We start from the raw sequence: 21815 nt of genomic DNA, 5'->3' as shown, positions 1-21815 counted from the left end.
GGACACGGGTTCAAGCCCTGGTCCGGGAAGATCCCACATGCCACGGAGCAACGAAGCCCGTGCGCCACAACTACTGAAGCCTGCGTGCCTACAGCCCACGAGCCGCAGCTGGAGAAAGCCCGCGCGCAGCAACGGGAATGCAATGCAGCCAAAAATAAATAAATAAAATAAATAATAAATTTTAAAAAATAAATAAATAAATAAATGCATGGAAAAAAGGTGAGGGGAACCTGTAGATTTCAGAAGTCGTGAGGTACCTATCGACTAGATGTGATGTGTGGTCTTCACCTGGATCCTGATTTAAACCAGTCAACTGAGAGGCCAAATAAAATATTTTATGAACCTATGTGATATTGGATGACATTAAGGAAATACTGTTAACTTTTTAGGTGTGATCATGATTTTGCAGGGTTTTTTTGTTTCTGTTTTTATTTTTGGCTGCGTTGGGTCTTTATGCTGCGCGCGGGCTTTCTCTAGCTGCCGCGAGCGGGGTCTCCTCTTCGCTGCGGTGCGCGGGCTTCTCATTGCGGTAGCTTCTCTTGTTGCGGAGCACCAGGCTCTAGACACGCGGGCTTCAGTAGTTGTGGCACGTGGGCTCAGTAGTTGTGGCACAGGGGCTTCGTTGCTCCGTGGCAATGTGGGATCTTCCCGGACCAGGGCTCGAACCCATATCCCCTGCATTGGTAGGTGTAGTCTTAACCACTGCACCACCAGGGAAGTCCCCGTTTTGTTTTTAAAAAGTCACTTTTTTAGAGATACATTCTGAAATATTTACAATGAAATAAAATGTTTAGGATTTGTTTAAAAACAATTCAGTTTAGGTAAGAGGGGAGAATATTAAGAATAGGTGGGGATATAGGTGAAACTAGACACACCATAAATGGATACATGTTGAAGCTGAGTGATTCATGAGACTGCATCATAATATTCTATTTGTGCATATGTTTAAAATTTTCAAAATGAACTTTAAAAAATAGATAATGAAGTGATGAATCTAAAGTTTAAAGTCTCTAAAGAAAGGCAGTTAACTTTTATAGCTAAGCCCACATGAATGCTCTCCGCGAGAAGGAGGGCCCTTGTTCATTGTCTGAATTCCTCCTTCCCCAGACTTCCCCAGGTCCACCCCTTCCCTCACAACCCCTGCCTCTCCTCTACCGGAGATTTTCAGGAATGTTAGTTGCACTGGGCACGCTAGATTGTGTTAATGAGTAGAAGGTGCTGGTGAAAGCAGGTTTAGTAATTAACAGGAACCCAAAGTTGCAGACGCTTGAGGCACCAGGTGCAGGGCCCGGAGTCCAGAAAGAAACGATTATTAAACATAAGTATTATACAGCAGTCACCAGTATTATTTTCTGTTCACCACTCGTGCCAGCTGAAAAATTACGTGGATTATAGGACCAGGTTTTAGTTTTGATATGAATGTTGGTGAGGAAAAGTCTAGAATAGAAATAGATGCGCTGGAGTTTTTTTTTTTAATTGTTTACACTTCTCCAAACTCACCATGGTGTTTCACCTACTTAACACTGCGTGCTTTTGCGTTTAGGGTCCCCTCGGCCTTGAAGACCCTCACTCACTCAGCTCCTGTCTGTGGCAAAGTCCCATTTCTCCCTGTGAAGCCCTCCTGCCCTCCCCAAGCAGGGTTTATTTTAGCACCAGCTCCTTTACATCTGCACCTCTCTCTATCTTTGGGCCATTTACAGGCCCAAAATGGAGTCGCTTATGCTAAGCCCCACATCACCAAACTGAGACTTAATTAGTTTCCACTCTATATGGAATCTTAAACCAGTCAATCAGAAACCACCTGATCAGCACTAGTGAGGTCATCTGCTGGGTAGACCCCTGCCCTCCCCTAAAGAAAAGTAACTTTGCAATACTAGGACCTGCTTTTTTTGGCCAGATAACTTCCCTGTTCCCACTCCCTCCTGCCTATAAAAGTCTTTCATTTTGCATAGCTCCTCGGAGCTCCTTTCTATCTGCTAGATTGGATGCTGCCCAATTCAAATCGATTTTTGCTCAAATAAATGCTTAAAAATTTTAATACGCCCCAGTTTATCTTTTAACAGTTCGCAATTAGCACCTTGGAGTCCTGACTTAGGAGCCCTGAGTCCCAGTGGCACCAGCACATTCCTTGCTGTAAATTATGTAATAGGGAAGAACAAATCTAACTCTATATTGGATCTGTTTCTTTCATTTTAACCTTGAAGCAATTATACTCCAATAAAGATCTATTATTAAAAAACAAAACAAGGGGCTTCCCTGGTGGCGCAGTGGTTGAGAGTCCGCCTGCCAATGCAGGGGACACGGGTTCGTGCCCCGGTCCGGGAAGATCCCACATGCTGCGGAGCAGCTGAGCCCGTGAGCCATGGCCGCTGAGCCTGCGCGTCCGGAGCCTGTGCTCCACAACGGGAGAGGCCGCAACAGTGAGAGGCCCGCGTACCTCAAAAATAAATAAATAAATAAAAACAAAACAAAAAAGAATGTTGCCTGTAGCCTGAAATATACAGGACAGCCCATTCTCAAGGCTTTGAACTTTAAAGGTATAACACTTCTCCATTCATATAGAGATAAAAAGTTGCAGAACAGAGAATAACATTTGTCCTGTTGGACGTTTATAGGAACATTGTCACCAGACCTACATGGACAGCTGCAAGAACAAAGGATTCTGGCACCAAGAAGTGGGCACCAACCAACCACACCCCCTTGCCTTTTGGTATAAAAGAAGCCCGAACCCTAACTCAGGGAAGATGGTTCTTTGGGATGCTAGTCCCCCATCTTCTCAGTCGGCTGGCTTTCCAAATAAAGTCACTATTCCTTGTCCCAACACCTCTCTCGATTTATTGGCCTGTCATTCAGCGAGCAGTATGAGCTTGGACTTGGTAACTATAACATGGCAAAACTCTTGTGAATTTTTTTTTTTTTTTTTGGCCACACTGCACGGCTTGCAGGGTCTTAGTTTCCCAACCAGAGAGCGAACCCACGCCCCCTGCAATGGAAGCCCAGAGTCCTAACAACTGCACCGCCAGGGAAGTTCCAAAACTCCTATGAATTGAATGCATTCCTGAGAAAGCCTGTCTGTATTATTGAGGGCTAAAGTAATAATGATGATGATGATGATGATGTTATATTATTGTCTTAAGGTAACTCTAACAAAAAATTGCCTCGCTGAGGTTTTTGGTAGCGTAATAATACATCGCTTCTTTATTGAAAAACAGCTACCTCCAGCACACTGACCAACGTAAATACCGCCCTGAATCTTGCTGACAGTTCACACTGGGAAAAAGAAGCTCCTTCAGCAAAGTTAATGCTCAGCTCAGCATGTTACTAGCGCAACTTAACAGCCCTGTACAGAACACACCTATTCACTCACCCCAAGGAACACACCAAACAACAGGCTCTTCAACCAGCTGCACCATCAATTACATCACAAAACGCCCCTGGGTGAAAATGCAAGCCTCACAGGGCTAACAGTTGGAGCCACTCACTTACAATTGTTTCAACTCAGCTGACAGTAAGAAGAGGTGACAGAGCACTAACTCATGATGAGGAAGTGGCCCCCACTTAAAAAAAAAGCACTTCCAATCTCCTGTGCATCTTTAAAGTGAACTCACAGGCAAATGAAGCCCTGGAGAAAGTCTAAATGCAGATACTCCATACATTAAAATTATGTGTTAGATTCCTTACATTCAAGCAAATGCTGAGGAAGTGAAACAACAGCCATCTTTTTTGACTTCAATGAGCCTGGTAGCAGGCCCCAGGGCAGAATGCTTTTCCCCTGCAACCCTGAGGGGAAAGCCTTCTTTAAAACAGATGTGGTTAAGAATACTTGAGGTAAGCACAAATAAGAAACAAATGGGCTCCTTTTAGAAATGCAAAGAGCAGTACTGGGAAGACAATGAAATTGCTTGCAGTTGCAAAAGCAAACTCCATGGGTGGGAAGAAGCAGGAACCTAAGGTAAAATAATTTAGGCCAAAGAAGGAAAGGGAGGCAAACACTTACTGGTAGGTTTGAGGCCCTTTACTAAAGCTGTTTGCATTTTTTTTAATTTAATACAACCACCCCTCTTTTCACGTGTATGAAACAGACAAGGAAATGACAAGAGACTTAATTTAGCTTCATGTCACAGGGCCAGCAAGTGATGGGACTAACATTTGAACCCATTACCGGTGCTCTTTCTGTTATACTCAGCCACCTAGTTTAGAGAAATAGGGAGCAAAAGTCCTGGAAGTTGCAAAGCTTCATGGGATGGCTCCACAGATAGAGACTGGGCAGCTAGAAAAACCTAGAAAATGAAAAGGGCCTAAGAAAAGAAAAACTTGAGAAAGAAGTCCCTGAAATAGCCTGAACTAATGACACAATCAAGGTGGAGGTTAACTGATTCCAGCCTAGAGCCCAGAGGGGACCCGGGGCCTGCCCCACTTGAGTGGTACTTGACAGTTTACAAAGCATTTTTACTCCAGTTATTGTAGCGAACCTAGTAAAGCATGCATTAATATCATCTTCTTCATTTGAGAAAAAAATGAGTTTCCGTTTATAGGACTTGCCTAAGATCATACACCAGAAATGCGAGAACGAAACTCTTGAGTCTAAATTGCAAATATTTTCTATTAACTCCACAGAACCAGAGAAATGACTCTGGCTTGAATTAGAAATAGAAGCAAAAGGATTAGCAGATAAAAACAAGGGGCAACCTGGTAGTAATAGTTAAAAGATGAGTCAGTGTTTTAAACTTAATCCAGTTAAGGTCTAATGAGAGACTCAGGATAAGTTACCCATCTCTTCTGCAGGAAATTTCTACCTGAGATTATCTGCCAACATTTAAAAATGGTTGGGAGTGGGCTTCCCTGGTGGTGCAGTGGTTGAGAGTTCGCCTGCCGATGCAGGGGACACGGGTTCGTGCCCTGGTCCGGGAGGATCCCACGTGCCACAGAGCGGCTGGGCCCGTGAGCCATGGCCGCTGAGCCTGCGCGTCTGGAGCCTGTGCTCTGCAACGGGAGAGGCCACAACAGTGAGAGGCCCGTGTACCGCAAAAAAAAAAAAAAAAGAAGAGGTGGAAGTGTCCTTCAGCATTCCAGAACAGCAGGTGATCAGGAAAGGCAAGAGAAGGGCCTTGTCCAAACCCTCAGTCTCTGGGGAGAAGTGTGCCCCTCCTTAACACCTTGGATAGAGATATCAGAAGTTCACCTGTGCTGACTAGGGCACCAGGACTCCCTGAATTTGGATTATACCAATCCCTTAATTTCAACACCAGCCCCTTAACTGGAACATCAGAAATTATAGGGAAAGAATTAAGCACTTATCTGCCTTTCCAGAACAAACCATGTCAGTGTAACCCAAAAGCCCCAGTTGATGAGGGAAAGCTCTTCTTTACAGAAGTATGCCAGCTAATAAATGTAGAAAGAATGCTAGGAACCAACAAGTAAACAACAAGACAAAATAAGACACAATTTGGCAACCGTTAATTTAATAATTGATTCAGGCAAAGATCGTCAATGGTTGCTATAGACATTAAGTGAAAGGTTGGTGGGCAAGGGGACAGCTGCATAAGGCCAAACAAAGTAACACCCCATAGCCTGCTCTCTGCTTACAAGGGGGAAAATGTAACACGACAGACATGATCTAGCTGTCATCACCTTAACATGAGCAGCTAGCAGAGGAACAACCAGACATCACTTGCCTCCTGATATTATACACTATGACATATATGGCTTCATTCATGAAGTATTCTTGTTAAATAATGTTTAACCTACTCAACAATAAAAATACAGATAACCCAATTTAAAAATAAGCAAAGGATGTGAACATACATTTCTCCAAAGAAGATATGCAAATAGCCAATAAGCATGAAAAGATGCTCAACATCACTATCATCAGGGAAATGCAAATCAAAACCACAATGAGATACCCCTTCACACCCACCAGGATGGCTAAAATCAAAAAGTCAGATAATAACAAGTGCTGATGATGACGTGGAGAAATCGAAACCCTCATACATTGCTGGTGGGAATGTAAAATGGTGCAGTCCCTTTGAAAAACGATTTGATAGTTCCTCAAAATGTTAAACATAGAGTTACCATATGACCTAGCAATTCCACTCCTAGGTATATACCCAAGAGACCTGAAAGCTGATGTCCACATGAAAACTGGGACACGGACATTCATAGCAGCATTATTCATAATAGCCAGAAAGGAGAAACAACCTGAATATCCATGAACTCATGCAAGGAAAAATAAAACCATGGAATATTATTCAGTCATAGAAGAACTAGGAACTGCTAAGTACTGCAAAGTGGAGGAGGCTTGAAAATGTCATGCTCAGTGAAAGAAGCCAGTCACAAAAGGTCACATGTTGTATGATTCTATTTACGTGAAACGTCCAGAGCAGACAAGTCCATAGAGACAGACAGTAGAGATTAGTGGTTTCCAGGGACCGGGGCAGTGGGGAGGTGGGGGAGATGGGGAAGGACTGCTGAAGGATACTGGGTTTGTTTAGGGGGTGAGCAAAATATTCTGGAGTTAGACAGTGGTGATGGTTGCACAAGTCCCTGGGTATACAAAAAACACTGAACTGTACACTTTAAAGGGGTGAATTTTAGGGTAGGTAAATTATATCTCATAACACTGTTATTTAGAAAATCGAGGAGGTGTAGAAAACAAAGGGGAATGTGTACATACATATGTTTGTACATTTGAGACTCTCTCTGCAAAGAGATAAAAAATTCATGAATAGTGATTGTCTCTGGGGAGAGAACAATGATGGGCCTGGAGGCCAGGGTAGGAAGGAAACTTCCCTTAACACTGTTTTTACAAGTTTTGTTAACCATTTGCATTGTCTTACTATCCCCCAAATTAATTTAAAAATAAAATTCTACGTGTTTTCTAAAGAAAACAATGTTTAACCTGAATATTTTCAAAATTACCAGTTTTCAGAAAATACAGAGATGGAATAACAGGCTAGACTACATTACAAAGAAACAGTCAAATGCAGAAGGTGGGACATTCTACAGGACATTAAGCTGTGACTCTTAAATAAAGTGAGAAATAAAAAGGGGGAGCGTATTGGTCAAAATTAAGAGACTAGCGACTTCCCTGGTGGTGCAGTGGATAAGACTCTGTGCTCCCAATGCAGGGGGCCTGGGTTCGATCCCTGGTCAGGAAACTAGATCCCACATGCATGGCGCAACTAAGAGTTGGCGTGCTGCAACTAAGGAGCCCACATGCTACAACTAAGGAGCCGACGAGCCGCAACTAAGGAGGCCCAGTGCAACCAAATAAATAAATAAAATAAAAAATTAAAAGAGACTAAAGAGCCAAATGTAATGCTTGTCATCCTTTGGGCCCCAGTCTGAATGAGTCTAGCTATAAAGGACAGCTTTGGGGATATTGGAGAGATTTGATATGTACTGGGCATAAACTGATAACAGGAAATTATTATTGATTTTGTTTAGTTTGATAATAGTATGCTGGTTAGGTAGGGAAATGCTGTTACTGTCTTAGGAATGCATAGTAAAATATTTAGTGATGAAATGTCATGATGACTGTAATTTATTGTTACTTTGGATACATGACTAAAGAGAAATTAAACAAATAGGGAAAATGCTAACAACAGTTACCTTTATGTAATGTGTCTATGGGTGTTCATGATACTAATTTCTCCCCTTTTGTGTGTGTGTGTGTGAAAACATTTCTAATTAAAAATTAAAGGGACTTCCCTGGTTGTCCAGTGGTTAGGACTCCGCACTTCCACTGCAGGGGGCACGGGTGTGATCCCTGGTTGAGGAATTAAGATCCCACGTGCAGCATGGCCAAAAAAAAAAAAATTTAAGAAAAAAATTTACCTGAGGACAAAGCACTTAAGAAACCTGCTCCTTAAGGGATAAGAACCAACTTTTTTCACAAGCAATGCAATGGGGAGTGATGTGATGCAGTGTGAGTCCCGTGAGAACAGGGATCATGTGTGATATCACTCATTGTGTGACGCAGCCTCACACACCTGGCCCCAAAGTCTGTACATTACAGTGCTGAGAGACTGTCAAATGAATAAATGAATGAAGGAGGGGAAGGAGTCGGTATCCAAGGTGGCATAGTATAAAGACCGCAGAACTAGGGGTGGGAAGATCTGAGTTCAAGGTCTACCTCGACCCGAGCTGAGTGTATTTTGACAAGGCCCTTAGCTGCATGTGTCAGTGTTCTCTCTAATAGGGGGCTCATCCTATCACCTGCCTGAGCGACCTCACAGGGCTGCTGCGTGTCTCAGATGAGATAACACATGAGCAAGCCTCATTGCACTCACCTGCAAATAGCTCTAGAACCCACAACCCGTGTCCACACACCACCGTCACCCTCCCCTGGACCCTGGCAACAGGTCTCTAGCTGTGGAATTCACTCTTCCTCCTCCACACCTCCCCTAAAAGTCCTTTACCCACAGGCAGCATCATTTTTTAAAACCTTTTTATAATTAGTCTACTTTTTTTTTTTTTTTTCCCGGTACGCGGGCCTCTCACTGCTGTGGCCTCTCCCGTTGCAGAGCACAGGCTCCGGACGCGCAGGCTCAGTGGCCATGGCTCACGGGCCCAGCTGCTCCGCAGCATGTGGTATCTTCCTGGACCGGGGCACGAACCCGTGTCCCCTGCATCGGCAGGCGGACTCTCAACCACTGCGCCACCACGGAAGCCCTAATTAGACTACTTTTAAGGGAGAATTTAAGGGAGAATTTTCAAACACACACAGAAGAATCACCAAAATTATCCACACACTCTAGTTCTTGCTTTATCTATTCCTTCCACACATGTGCATATTTATTTTTTCTTTTTTGAAGTATTTTAAATGAAATCCCAGGCATCAAATTATTTCACCTGTCCATATTTCCATATGTATCTCTCCTAGAAAAGCAGTTTGTCTCCAAGATGTGTTTTACGGCCACTTTGTTTCCATGTTTCCATCAGGATCCAACAAAATCCTTACCTTACATTTGGTTAGCTTGTCTCTTAAGCCTCTTTTAATCTATGCAGTTCTCCCTCCTTTTTCTCCCATGCCATTTATTTTTTGAGGAAATGGAAATCTTTTACAAATAAATCATGTGGGGGGGGGATAAATCAGGAGTTTGGGATTGACATATACACACTACTGTATTTAGAATAGATAACCCACAAGGACCTATTGTATAGCTCAGGGAACTCTACTCAATATTCTGTAATAACCTAAAATGGGAAAAGAATTTGAAAAAGAATAGATACATGTATATATATAACTGAATCACTTTGCTGTACACCTGAAACGAACGCAACATTGTAAATCAACTATATTACAGTATAAAATAAAAATTAAAAAAAAATCATGTCACTCATCTAGCTTGAATCTCTAATGGCATCCCACTGCTTCACAGAATAAAGTAATGAATACCTAGCGTTCATTCATACCTTCATTCATTCAACAGACCATAACAGAGCACCCACCATGTGCCCCAGACCCTACTCCTGGTGTGTACCTGGGACACAGCGGTGAATAAGGCAGGTCAGACGCTGCCCTCAAAGGGTTCAGACTCTAACGGGAAAGATGAGCAACACACAAGTAAACAAATAAACTAGTTTTAGGTGGCTATACATGCTAGATGAAATCAAGACAGAATGCAACAAAACAACACGCACGGGCGTCTGCATGTGAGCAGAGACCTGTGTGACGGGACGGTGCAGAGGGGAGAGGAGTGTCTACACCTGGGTGGGACAAGCTGGCTGTGGCCGAGGAATAGAAAGTGGCTAGTGAGGCTGGAGCCCAACACGTGAGGACAGCCAGGGTAATAAGGGATGACGGTGGAGAGCCAGCGTGACTGTACCGTCACCACACGTGGTGAGAAGCTGGATGTCGTTAAGTGCAAAGGGAAACACCTGGAGGGCTCTGAGCTGCAGTGTCCGGGTCTGACTTAGCTCCTCCAGTTCTTGCACCACCGCCCTCACTCACGCTGGCTTTCATTCTGTCCTGAAGACATGCCAAGCTCCTCCTCTCTACAAGCTCCTGGTCTCACACTCAGTAACGAGGCACCATTCTGCCCTTTTCACATGGCTAACCCCCTACCCATGCTTTAGTTCCAGGTGGAGAAGGTCTAGCTCAGTTTCACCACAATATATGATCTTCTTCCTCATTGCACTTATCACAGTGTCGTTACTAGTTTAATGTCTGTCTTCCTCACTAGACTGTAAAGAGCAGAAACAACACTGCTCTGGTTTCTATCTCCAAAGCCTAGCACTGGTCCTGGCATGTTAGGCAACAAATTAAATATTTGTTGAATGACTAGATGATGTACCTCAACATTGCACTGCATTATATGAGAAATAACAGCCAGTGTCCTGTACATAGTAAAGGTATATATTCAACACCTGGTCACTTGATCAGAGAATACCAAAGATCCACCACAAAACGAACCTTAGAGATAATCTTATCAAACCTCTTTGTTTTATAATAAGAGAGGTCTGGAATAATAAGAGGGTGAGATATGAAGTGACTGGACCTCAATTATAAGTTGGTTAATCAACCTGATTCATCAATTTCACTTTAGCCCCCATTAGAAATTAATACTCTATCAAGTATTCTGTGACTCAGCCAGGGCCACTGTTAGACCACAGGGCACCTTTGGGCAAATTAGAAGCAAGTACCCCTTCCTCTGAATGGCCCCAGGCCCATGCTGAGGTTCAGGGCTTGGTGAGTGGCCTGAGGGCTGGACTTTAGCCGGTTTGTCCCCTCAGTCAGAGCCTTGTGCTGCAAACCACCTGCATAACCATGGGTGGTGGCCCTGGACTTAACGATAAACTTCCTATGTGCCAGTAAGTGTGGCAGGTCCACGAGTGATGTCAAGAGGAATACGACACAATCTCAGGGAGCCAGGCCGGCCTGCAGCTCAAGACTAGGACGGGGCTGCATGTACCCTCCCATCAAACCTGCGCCTCCCCAAAAAAGTCACGGGACCATGTCGAATATGGAGAAACACCTATTTAACTTGTAGTTTGCTGTCAGAGAACTTAACAACAATGCCAAGAAATATGAGAGAGAAGAAAAGGCTGGAAAGGCCAAGATTAAAAAGGCCGTTTAGAAGAGCAATCCAGAAGTGGCAAGAACACACATTGAAAATGCAATCCACCAGAGGAAACAAGCAATTAATTTCTGGAGTGTGAGCGCTGGGGCTCCTGCTGTGGCAGCAGGAGTTCAGACTACGGGCAAGGTGACAAAGTTCACGGCCGTTGGTTGGCTCTGCGGATGCTACATGGAGGGGTATGAACCTCCATGAAAAGATGTTTGTCCTGATGGACACGTGTAAACACCAACTGGAAATGCTGATAGTTCAAACGCAACAAAGGGAAGACACGATGAGTCACTCCACAACCCTAACAATATACCACAAAACCAAGTGGATATGTTGCTTCTAGAAATGGCAGATGAAACTGGCCTTGATGTCAAATGCAACTACCACGGGGTCAGTAGGTTCTATAGGCACAAGTGTTGCTTCAATGGAACAGGATGAACTCTAAGAGACCTGCTTGTCTGCATGATCAAGAAAGAGTAAGTTACAGGGCTTCCCTGGTGGCGCAGTGATTGAGAGTCCGCCTGCCGATGCAGGGGACGCGGGTTCGTGCCCCGGTCCGGGAAGATCCCACATGCGGCAGATCGGCTGGGCCCGTGAACCATGGCTGCTGAGCCTGCGCATCCGGAGCCTGTGCTCCGCAACGGGAGAGGCCACAACAGTGAGAAGCCTGCGTACCACAAAAAAAAAAAAAAAAAAAATCTAGCACGAGGGACTTCCCTGGCGGTCTAGTGGTTAAGACTTCGCCTTCCAATGCAGGGGGTGCAGGTTCGATCCCTGGTCAGGGAAATAAGATCCCACATGCCACGTAGTGCGGCCTTAATAAATAAATAATTTTTTAAAAAAGAATTCCTTGGTAAGGTTGGTGGAATAAAGCAACATTTTCTTTCTTTCTTTCTTTCTTTTTTTTGCCGCGCCTTCCCGATCAGGGATTGAACCTATACCACCTGCAATGGAAATGTTGAGCCTTAACCACTGGACCACCAGGGAAGTCCCTGAAGCAAGTTTTGAAGAAAGTCAGTGGCCTGTATTGGCAGAGAAGGTAGGGTAAAAATAGGAAGAACATTAGAAGATCTTAAGAGTTAAATTTACCTTACTTAAGGAAAGATTCCTATATGTAAGTGGTATAATGAAAATCAGTTTGTGGAAGATGTATGTGGTGTGTGTGTGTGTGAGAGAGAGAGACAGACAGACAGACAGTCATGAGGAAGGGAGATGAGGAGATGCATCAGGAGAGCAGTATACAATCTTTTTGCTTCCAAGGATATCCTTTTATTATTTTTTCATAGCCATAAAGAATTTTATTTCCCAAACTGAACTTATTAAACAATAACTAATTCATTTCTCCATGTTTATGAATCAAGACATGAATAACATCATATGTAATCAAATCATGTACTAGATTTAAACACTGGCCCACTCTCCTCTCGTTACTCAGGATGGGGTCCAAAGAATGACTGGTTTCATCGCTGGGACTGTGCTGATTTACAAATAAAGAGATTACTCCACGTGGAGAATCAGATCTTATCATGCAATGGCCCACAGGATCAAGTTAGGAAACCAAGATGGCCCCTCGTTCCACCATGGAATATTCCCCAGCAATACCCTCTGCTCTCAAATTAAGGCAGAGGCATACGATGTCTAGATACCATCAAATCAGCAGCTCTTGAACATTTTGGTCTCAGGATCCCTTTATATTCTTAAAAATTATTAAAGAACCCCTAGAATCTCATGTTTATATAGGTTATATTGATCAATACTTATCATACCAGAAATTAAAATTGAGAAAAATTTAAATATTTATAATACTTAAATAATAATGAACTCATTACATGTTAACATAATTTTAAAGAAAATAAAACCCAAAAGTACCTAGGGAGAGAAGTGTCGTTGTTGTACATTTGTGCAAATCAATTTGATGTCTGGCTTAATGGAAGATAGCTGGATTCTCCTACCTTCTACACTCAATCTGTTGTGATAAATATCACAACACACGTAGATATCATATATCCTGTAGCCTCTAGTGAGCTCCACTATATACACATGAGAGCATGGGAGTATAAAAAGCAAACAACGTTTTCCTATTACCAGGAAAAGAGTTTTGACCTTGTGAATTTCTTGAAAAAGTCTCCAGGACGCCCAGGAGTCCCCAGACCGCACTGTTAAAACTGATGAGTTGGGTCATCACTAATCGTACCCTTTCCAAGGGCTCCAAACCCAGCTCTCAGCTTGTTCCCTGCTTTCCTACTTCCCCTCGTAAACCAGTGTCAAGGCTTCCATTCACCTTCCAACCTAACTGCTCTTTTGAAGGTCTACAAGCTCCAGGGCATCTCCATGTTCTGGTCCCCTTGTTGGTCTCTACACCACCGAGTCAAACCTGGACTAATGCCTTTTCACTCAAGTCAGCTCTGCCAACCATCTCATCATTCGCTCCCGCCTCAAGATCAAGAACCTCTCCCTCCCTGCCTTCTCCTCCGCATTCCATGTGTGACTGGTCAGAAATCTTGCTGATGCAACCATCTTAGATCAACTCAGGTTCACCGGCTCCTCTCCTTGCCCCATTCCTGTACGCTCTAATTCCTGCATATCTGATAAATCAGTAACTTATGGGACTGGTTTTCCTGCTCCCAAACTCTTCTTGTCCATTTGTTCATGCTGTCTTGCAAACCACTGCCAGACTTATCTTACTAAAGACGGGCATGCCTTGTGACCAGCTACAGACAGTATAACCCAGCAACCACTAACCTTCCAGGAGCCGTCTTTCATGACCCTCCATGTAATGTATTGCATCGTTTGGCTCCACATCTTCAGCTCTCCCTGTATCCATGCCTGTTACCACCACAGCGCGGGGGGGGGGGGGGGGGAATGACCTTGCCTCACCCATTGACCCTGGGCTCAGCCATGAGACTTGCTTTAGTCCCTGAGATGTTAGGAGGCATGACCCAAGGGAAGGCTTGGAAAAGCACTATGCATTTCCACTTACTCTTTTATGCTTCTGACATCTCCATGAAAAAGGACATGCTTAAGCTGGCCCTCTGAAGCAGCACCATCCAATAGAATTTTTAGTGGTGATGGATACATTCAACAGCAGCGTTGTCCAATCTAGTGGCCACTAGCCACTAGTGAGGGTGTTGAACATTTGAAATGTGGCTAGTGTGACTCAAAAGCTGAAATTTTAATATTATTTCATTTTAATTAATTTAAAATAGCTATACATGGCTAATAACCGTATTAGGCAAAACAGCTGTGGAGGTTGAGACACCTCCCTCCCCCACCACCTCCCAGAGCAGAACCAGATCATCCCAGTTGCTCCTGCTGAAGCCACCTTAAATCAGCCCACCACCTGCAGATTCCAGATACATGAGCAACAAGTGCTTATAGTTATATGCCACTGACGTTTTTGTGGCTGTTTGTTACACAGCAAGAGCTAACTGATACATTTATCCCCTGACCCCACTGCCTATCCCAGACTGAACCCTCCTATGCCCACAAAAACACTCTGCTCCAGTGGGGTCATATTCCTCACTTTCCCAGCATATGCCAAGCTTGTTCCCATCCTCATGCATTTACCCCTGCAGTACCTCCCACCATGAATGGCCTCTCCATTTCCCCCTCCGCCTACTGAAAATGGACCTGTCTTTCAAGTCTTAAATGTAACCTCCTCTGTAAAATCTTTCCTCATTACTCTAACTCACAGCACTCCCTTGGGTCCATCACATGTTTAGGTCTGATGCTTGAAAGCATTATGAGTCAGACACAGATTTGGGCTGAAATCCTACTTTGGTCTTTTTTTGGTTTTTGGGGGTTTTTTTTTGCGGTACGCGGGCCTCTCACTGTTGTGGCCTCTCCCGTTGCGGAGCACAGGCTCCGGACGCGCAGGCTCAGCGGCCATGGCTCACGGGCCCAGCCGCTCCGTGGCATGTGGGATCCTCCCGGACCGGGGTACGAACCCGTGTCCCCTGCATCGGCAGGAGGACTCTCAACCACTGCGCCACCAGGGAAGCCCTAGTTTGGGTATTTTTAACTGATGCGATGGCCTTGGGTAATTACTAATTATTGTTATTATTTCTTCATCTGAAGAAAAGGGGGCACGTTGTTTTGAGGATTAAATAATATAAAACTAGCAAGTTCCTGACACATGTAGATATACTCATCCAATAATCACTTTCCTTCTCAGTGGGTTTCCTTTGATTTTCTTAATCTAATGCCCAGAACAGTACAGACCATCTAGTTCATGCTCACACTTCCTGTCAATTCACCCTTTCACTCAGGGCCATGTGAGGGTTTCCATCAGCTCAAAACAGCATCTACAAAACTACAAATAGTGGTGGGTGCTGTGATGTGGCACCAGATCCTCATTCAGCTCCTGGGAATGCAGTCCTCGGCCCTCCTCTTCGATAACTGCCTCCGTGGAAAAAACTGCCTCACCCGAGGGTCACACCCGGGTCCAGGGCAGCCCTTATGGAATCACTGATCACTGTAAGGACATGGAGGTCCATCCCTCTCAGGAGACTTGAGAGAGCTCTGAAAGGCCATCCCACCCCCAGAGCTCCCAGGGGACTGGCTGGATGCCCTTGCTGGCCTGCATGCACTGCAGCTCCACTACTCCGCTCAATCTTTCTTCACTGCCCTCCCTTCTACAATTGTGGATCTGCGAAGCTCACCCTAATGAAATAACCTACCTGCTAATCTCCATCTCAGAGTCCTTCCTGGGAACCCAACCTGAAGCACAGAAATAAGATGCAAAGAGAGCTCTGGGAGTCTTTCTCACTGAAATGCAGATTAAAAACCCGGATTGGCTCAGAAGGTGTGGACTGACAGGAATCACTTTTTTTTTTTTTTTTTTGCGGTACGCGGGCCTCTCACTGCTGTGGCCTCTCCCGTTGCGGAGCACAGGCTCCAGACGCGCAGGCTCAGCGGCCATGGCTCACGGGCCCAGCCACTCCACGGCATGTGGGATCTTCCCGGACCGGGGCACGAACCCGTGTCCCCTGCATCGGCAGGCGGACTCTCAACCACTGCGCCACCAGGGAAGCCCCAGGAATCACTTTTTAGCAATCGATTTTCTAGGTCTTTAGAACGTAATGTGGTTAGTCTGATGCCACGAGTAAAGAAGGGCGGAGGGCCCTAATTTAACATAGGGGTTCATGAATAGAATTCAGTGGGTCTGTTAAGCTAGAGAGAAAAAGAAATTTCATTTTAATTTTCAGTAACCCGTAACTGGTATTTAGCATTTCCTTCCATTATAAATGTAGGCAACAAAACACAGTAGTGTTAGCACTTAATGACCTTGCCACTAACAGAAGTCACAGATATTCTCCTATCACATTATAGTCACAGTAGGTGTCTCTGAATATTGTTTACAGTCCCCATGACCTTGAAAGTTCCGGCATTAGCTGATCGTACACTGGATCCACTGTTACACCTTGCTATTTAATACGGTTTAGAAGGAAAAAACCGCATATATTACTTAATACAATTTAAAAAAAATATTTAAACGCATTTTTCAACAGAATTGATCTCCTTGGAAATCCTGTGGATTTCATCTTATGCATTTAAAAACCTAAGACAGGGTTTTACAGGCTACAGCAGACCGTGCAAGGAGGTCAGGGCAGTCAACCAACAAGGGGACACCCTCTGTCGGTGGAGACTTCGAGGACTCATTCTTTTTGGGCAAAGCCGACAAGCTCCACGTGGGTGCTGTCCCGGGCGAGATCTGCCCCGGCCAGAAGACGAGCACAGCCATTTCACCGGCAGGACAAGCTCCAGCCGCTGATGGCGTTGTTCCCTCCACTTCTGGAATGCACACAGCTTTATATGAAATCCACATGGTGCGCGGCGGCGGCAGGCGGCGGCACGAAAGGACTTTACCAAGTTGACAGCGTCCCCGAGCCCGGCCAGTTCAGAGAAGGATCCAGAGAGCGAAAGGTCCCTGTCCCGCTCCCCATCTGGCCGCCCTCCCCCCGCCCCCCATGGTGACAGTGCTCGGCTACAGGAAATTGGATCACCGGGGCGCCCTTTCCCAGCCCTTAACTCTGGACTGAGAGCAGAATCATTGCCAAGGCATATCCGGAGTCCACACACACAAATGCAGGGGCTGTCGGCTACATTCCCGGGGCGGCGAGCCCGGTTTGGCGGTCTTTTCCTGCCCCGGCACCTACGGCAGTCGCAGGGCCCGCGCGCCGGCTGCAACCCAGCTCTGGCCTTTGCCCCGCGCCCGCGCCTGGTCGCAACCGCACCGGGTCCTGTCCCCAAAAGGCAGGGGACAATGGCGAGACGCGGACCGACTTCTCGGAGGTGATGCGGTCCACAGCCGCCGGGGTGGAAACGCCGCCCGGGTCCCGGGGTCCGGGGTCGCGGTGTCCCGGAGTCGGGCAGAGCGCGCGCAGGGCGGCGCAGACGGGACGAGCTCCCCAGACCCGAGTGCACCTCGGACGACAGTGACCAGGCGGCGAGGAGGTGTCGGCGGGCCGGGCGGAGGCGGGAGCCCCCTTGGGCTTGGAGACCGAGCGCCGCACCCCGCGCCCCGGTGGCCTGCGGGTCTAGGTCCCCGCCCACGACGCTCACGTCCGTCCGGCTCCGCGGGCGCCCCCGGCCCGCCCGGGCCTTCCTTCCGACGCCGCGTCAGCCCCCCGCGCCCTCCCAGACAACTGCCCCCATCTCCCGCCCGGGGTCGCACTCACGTAGACCGAGTTGAGGTCGGATTTGTCGAAGAAGCGGAGCGCAGTGCTCAGCTCCAGGGCTGGGGAGACGCGGTCGTCCCCGGCCTCCAGCTCCAGGTCCCCCTGCCCGGGGCCGAAGGGAAAGAGCTCCTGGCGGCTCAGGCAGCCCCCGGGCCCCGCCAGCAGCAGCTGCAGCAGCAGCGCCCGCGTCCACGCAGCTCCGCTCCGGCGGACCGCGGCCAACATGTTCCCGGACTGCCGTCCCGCAAACCGAGGGGCTCTGCGGCCGGAGGCTGAGGAAGGCGGAGATGTAACCGGACGCCCCTCGGCAGCCCCTCAGCGTATCCCGCCTCCCGAGGTTCCCACCCCGGGAAACAGGGGAGGGAACCGAGGGAAGATGGGGAGGGCCCCGCCCCGTCCACAGGGCGCGCCGCGGAGGCTGCCCAATGGCCGCGAGGGGGAGGGCGAGGGGCGACACCTAATCCCCCAGCCGTTCTGCCCGGGTAGCCCTCCTTCCCCGCGGGGTGATGGGCGCTGGTGGCCGCTATTCCCGAAACCAGCCCAGTTCCCACCGAACGGCCCCTCCGGGAGTAAGAGCAGATGGCCGGGCTCTGCACCATTATCCTCGGCCCAGGGCTAAGTCGTGGAGATCGGGCGACGCGGAAATGCCCTGGATTCGGGGACACAGTCCACCCCAACGCTGCTTGGTGGCGTCCGGAGGTCGGACATGGTCAGACTGGTAGGAAGAGGGAGGAGTAGGTGCTGAGGATCAGCAAGAAGGGATCGGGCCAGGAGCATGGCCATTTACTCATCCCTCCATTCTTTCAGCGTTATTGAGTGTGGGAGCCTATGCTTGGTAATGGGAACTTCGGCCAGAAGTCGGGTCCAACCCCCAAAGTCATGAGTGTATAACAGTGTTAGGCGGGGTGGAGTCCCCAAGTGATAAAGGACATCGGGAATGGAATAGCTGGTCAAGGACAGCATCTTTGGGGATATGGAAATGAAACCAGGTCTTCCGGAAGGCATAGAATTTCACCAGGGGGCTGCAGGAGGAACTTTCTAGAAGCTGGAGGGCTGAGCTGTGGGTGGATTCAAGGTGCCATCCCCCGGTGGAGAATTCGGGAAAGGAATTCCCGAATTCCAGTTCGAAGTAAGTTTAATACTAAACCTAGGAATTTGAACTCGCTCTAACCCTCACAGGAGAACTATTGAGAGTTCTTGACAAAGGGAGATAAGCGACATAAGTGGTATCCGAAATAATCCGTTGGTCATTAATTTGGCACTAGTTTGAAAGAAGAGACACAGAGGTCATCAGAGGATCGCTGAAAGAAAAAAAACATAGGGATGAGGAAAGAAAAGTGGAAACCGAGAAGAAATGAATCTAAAAGGCATTACAGTGAAAGAAGGAATAAGACCTGATTATAAATTTGATATGGGGGATGGGGGGAGAGGAGAAGAGTTTAAATTGGGTGGAAGGTTTTGAGCCTGGAGGATTGCAAAACATGTGTTGCCTTTTGAAATCAGGAAATGGGAGCTGGGAAGTTGGGAGTTGGGTATGTGTTTGATGTCAGACCTGTTAACCTGGAGGGGTCAACAGGGTATCCCCCATTGCCTGTTGCCCACTAAAATTAAGGACCTGGCACCCAGTTTGGGAGAATTCTCCCAATAAACAGCAAGTTCTGTATAATGTTTAAGGAGCATGAGTCCAGTAGAAAATATGAAGAAAAAGCCAACGAAATACACCATCGTTTTGCAATCACAATACCCCTAGGAGACAGAAACCATCCCCACTTTACAGAAGAGAGACAGGGACCCAGAGAGGTTTAAATCACTTTGCTAAGGTCACACAGCTGCAAGCCTGCCCGGGACCCAGGGTGGTCTGGTTCCCCCTTCACCACTACACCAAGTAGAGTCATTATTGCTACATTTGTTTCTCTTGATGTTAAAGAGCACCTAACGCTGCCTGCCTGCAGTCTGCTGCCAGATCCAGCGGCTTTTCTTTCAGTTCCCTCCCAGAATTGCAGCGCCCGGAGCCTGAAGCCTCCGTCCTGCCCCAGAAGGACTTCCTGCTCTACCCCATGCCATCCGTAGCCTCAGCTGCTGCACCGCCCGTCTCTGGGCTTCTGGGCCCCAGCTCTGCCCCTTCCAACGGAGAGAACTCCATACAGAGGCTCTTCTTTCTTCCTCTGTGCTCACCTGCACAGGCCCCAGTTTTCCCAGTGTGTGCTCAGCCAGCCCCATCCGGCCCGTCCCTCAGACTCACCCCCTTCCAAACCCCCATCCCACCTTCTGTCTCACATCAGAGCTGGCTCTGAAGCCGCTGCCTGTCCCTGGAATGCTCTCACCCCCTCTCCCGAATTCTCTGCCTTTTTAGTACTCAGACAGCTTCTGAAACTCCTATTGGTCGGTGGAATTTTCCTCGGCTAATACAGAGCAAGAGCTGTTCTCCACTCAGCGGGTAGCTTGGAGTCCAGTCTGGCTGAGGCCTGGGCTCTGCCATTTACTAGCCCTATGAACTTGGGCAGGTTTCTATATCCTCCTCATTTGCATGGGATGTTCATTCCCACAAACAAAGAATTGTTATGGAAATGAAATAAGATGATCCATGAAATGCTTCTAGCACAGAATCGGAGCATAAAGGAAGTACTCAGTTAATATTAAGCCATCATTATTATCTAAATGTATGTTTTTCATGACTCTTATTATTTCCACAATTAATAAGAATCCGCTTTGTGTCAAATACTGTAGTAGGAATTCGAAATACGAAGACCATTAACTCATAATCCCTTTTGTAAGCAGCTCATAGTCTATTGGGAAAGACAGACACAACATTAACACAGTGGGATGTTTAACAGAGACACAGAGAACAACAGCGGATGCTCCTTGTTGAATGGCTGCTTCTGCTAGATGCTTTATGGAGCATCGAATTTAATACTAATAACAATTGCACAAGCTAGTAGCTTTATAGTAGATGTAGGGAAAATGAGATCTGCAAAAGTTAATGCGCCCAGTTTCACACAGTGGAAGAGCCAGGATTTGAACCCCAGTGTATCTGAAACCAAAGTTGATACTCTTTCTACCACACCCTCCTGCCTTTCTGTAGAAGGAGAGCTTTCTCCCTCAATTTCCATCCACAAAACATATTTGCTCCCTTGTTTATACACAATGTTCACGCTCTGTTTATGTATGCTTCTGTTCCCTAATTTCATTAGTATAGTCTTGCTTAAGTTAGTTTGGTATATACTGTAAACTATCTGTCATTTCCTATTTATAGCCCTGCACTCACCACACGTGGCCTGGTGCTCAGGGGACATGACATCTATGCTGTGCCTCCCGTTAGGACAATGTGGGCCAGGTGCCAGCCACTCCTTTAGAATTTATAGTTTCAACATTTAGTGTGTAATCATAATCTTCATCATAGAATAGTTAATTTCATATTTTGCTCTGGTCATTTTCTAAGTGTGTTTAATACCTAGATGTTTTTCTCTAGTTGTTTTTTGAGGGGTTTTTTTTCCCCAGATATAAGCTCTTTGGGGCGAGGATCAGTTATTCTGTTTCTTTTCCAAAGTTCACAGAGCTTACCACGATGCTGCATGCACGTTAATAAAAGTCAACAGTTTGAGAATTCAATAGTATTTTTAAGAATCATTTGAGGGACTTCCCTGGCGGTCCAGTGGTTAAGACTTCACCTTCCAATGCAGAGGGTGCGGGTTAGATCCCTGGTTGGGAAACTAAGATGCCACAGGGCAACTAAGCCTGCGTGCCACAACTACTGAGCCCGCGCATCTCAACTAGAGAGCCCGCATGCAGCAAACTACAGAGCCCACACGCTCTGGAGCTCGTGCGCCACAACCAGGAAAGAGAAAACCCGCACGCCACAACTAGAGAGAAGCCAACACATAGCAACGAAGATCCCAAGTGCCACAACTAAGACCCGACGCAGCAAAAAAAAAAAACAAAAACATTTGATATCTGCAGTAGCAATATGCACCCACAACTAAATAACTATGCCAGTTGTTTGTGCTTTTTTCTTTAAGTTAAACCCTACTTTTGAGACATGTACTCTTTCATTGACTGCTGTGAT

The 21815-nt window shown here is 46.6% G+C and overlaps 1 protein-coding gene and 1 pseudogene across 1 annotated transcript in view; one reads left to right on the top strand and one right to left on the bottom strand.

Annotated features, from left to right (window-relative positions):
• The window catches only part of NID1 (nidogen 1), a 93473-nt gene extending 75496 nt beyond the window's left edge, over positions 1-17977 (bottom strand). The window contains exon 1 of the mRNA XM_065894201.1: positions 17753-17977. Coding sequence (XP_065750273.1) covers positions 17753-17977 — 225 coding nt within the window. The remainder of the gene's footprint in view (positions 1-17752) is intronic.
• LOC136136550 (charged multivesicular body protein 1B2-like) lies at positions 10959-11517 on the top strand (annotated as a pseudogene).
• Positions 17978-21815: the final 3838 nt, after the last annotated feature.

Source organism: Phocoena phocoena, chromosome 16 (assembly GCF_963924675.1).
Source record: "Phocoena phocoena chromosome 16, mPhoPho1.1, whole genome shotgun sequence".
Classification (NCBI taxonomy): Eukaryota; Metazoa; Chordata; class Mammalia; order Artiodactyla; family Phocoenidae; genus Phocoena; species Phocoena phocoena.
The sequence above is the reverse complement of the archived record's forward strand: the minus strand, read 5'-3'. Positions and strand labels throughout refer to the sequence as shown.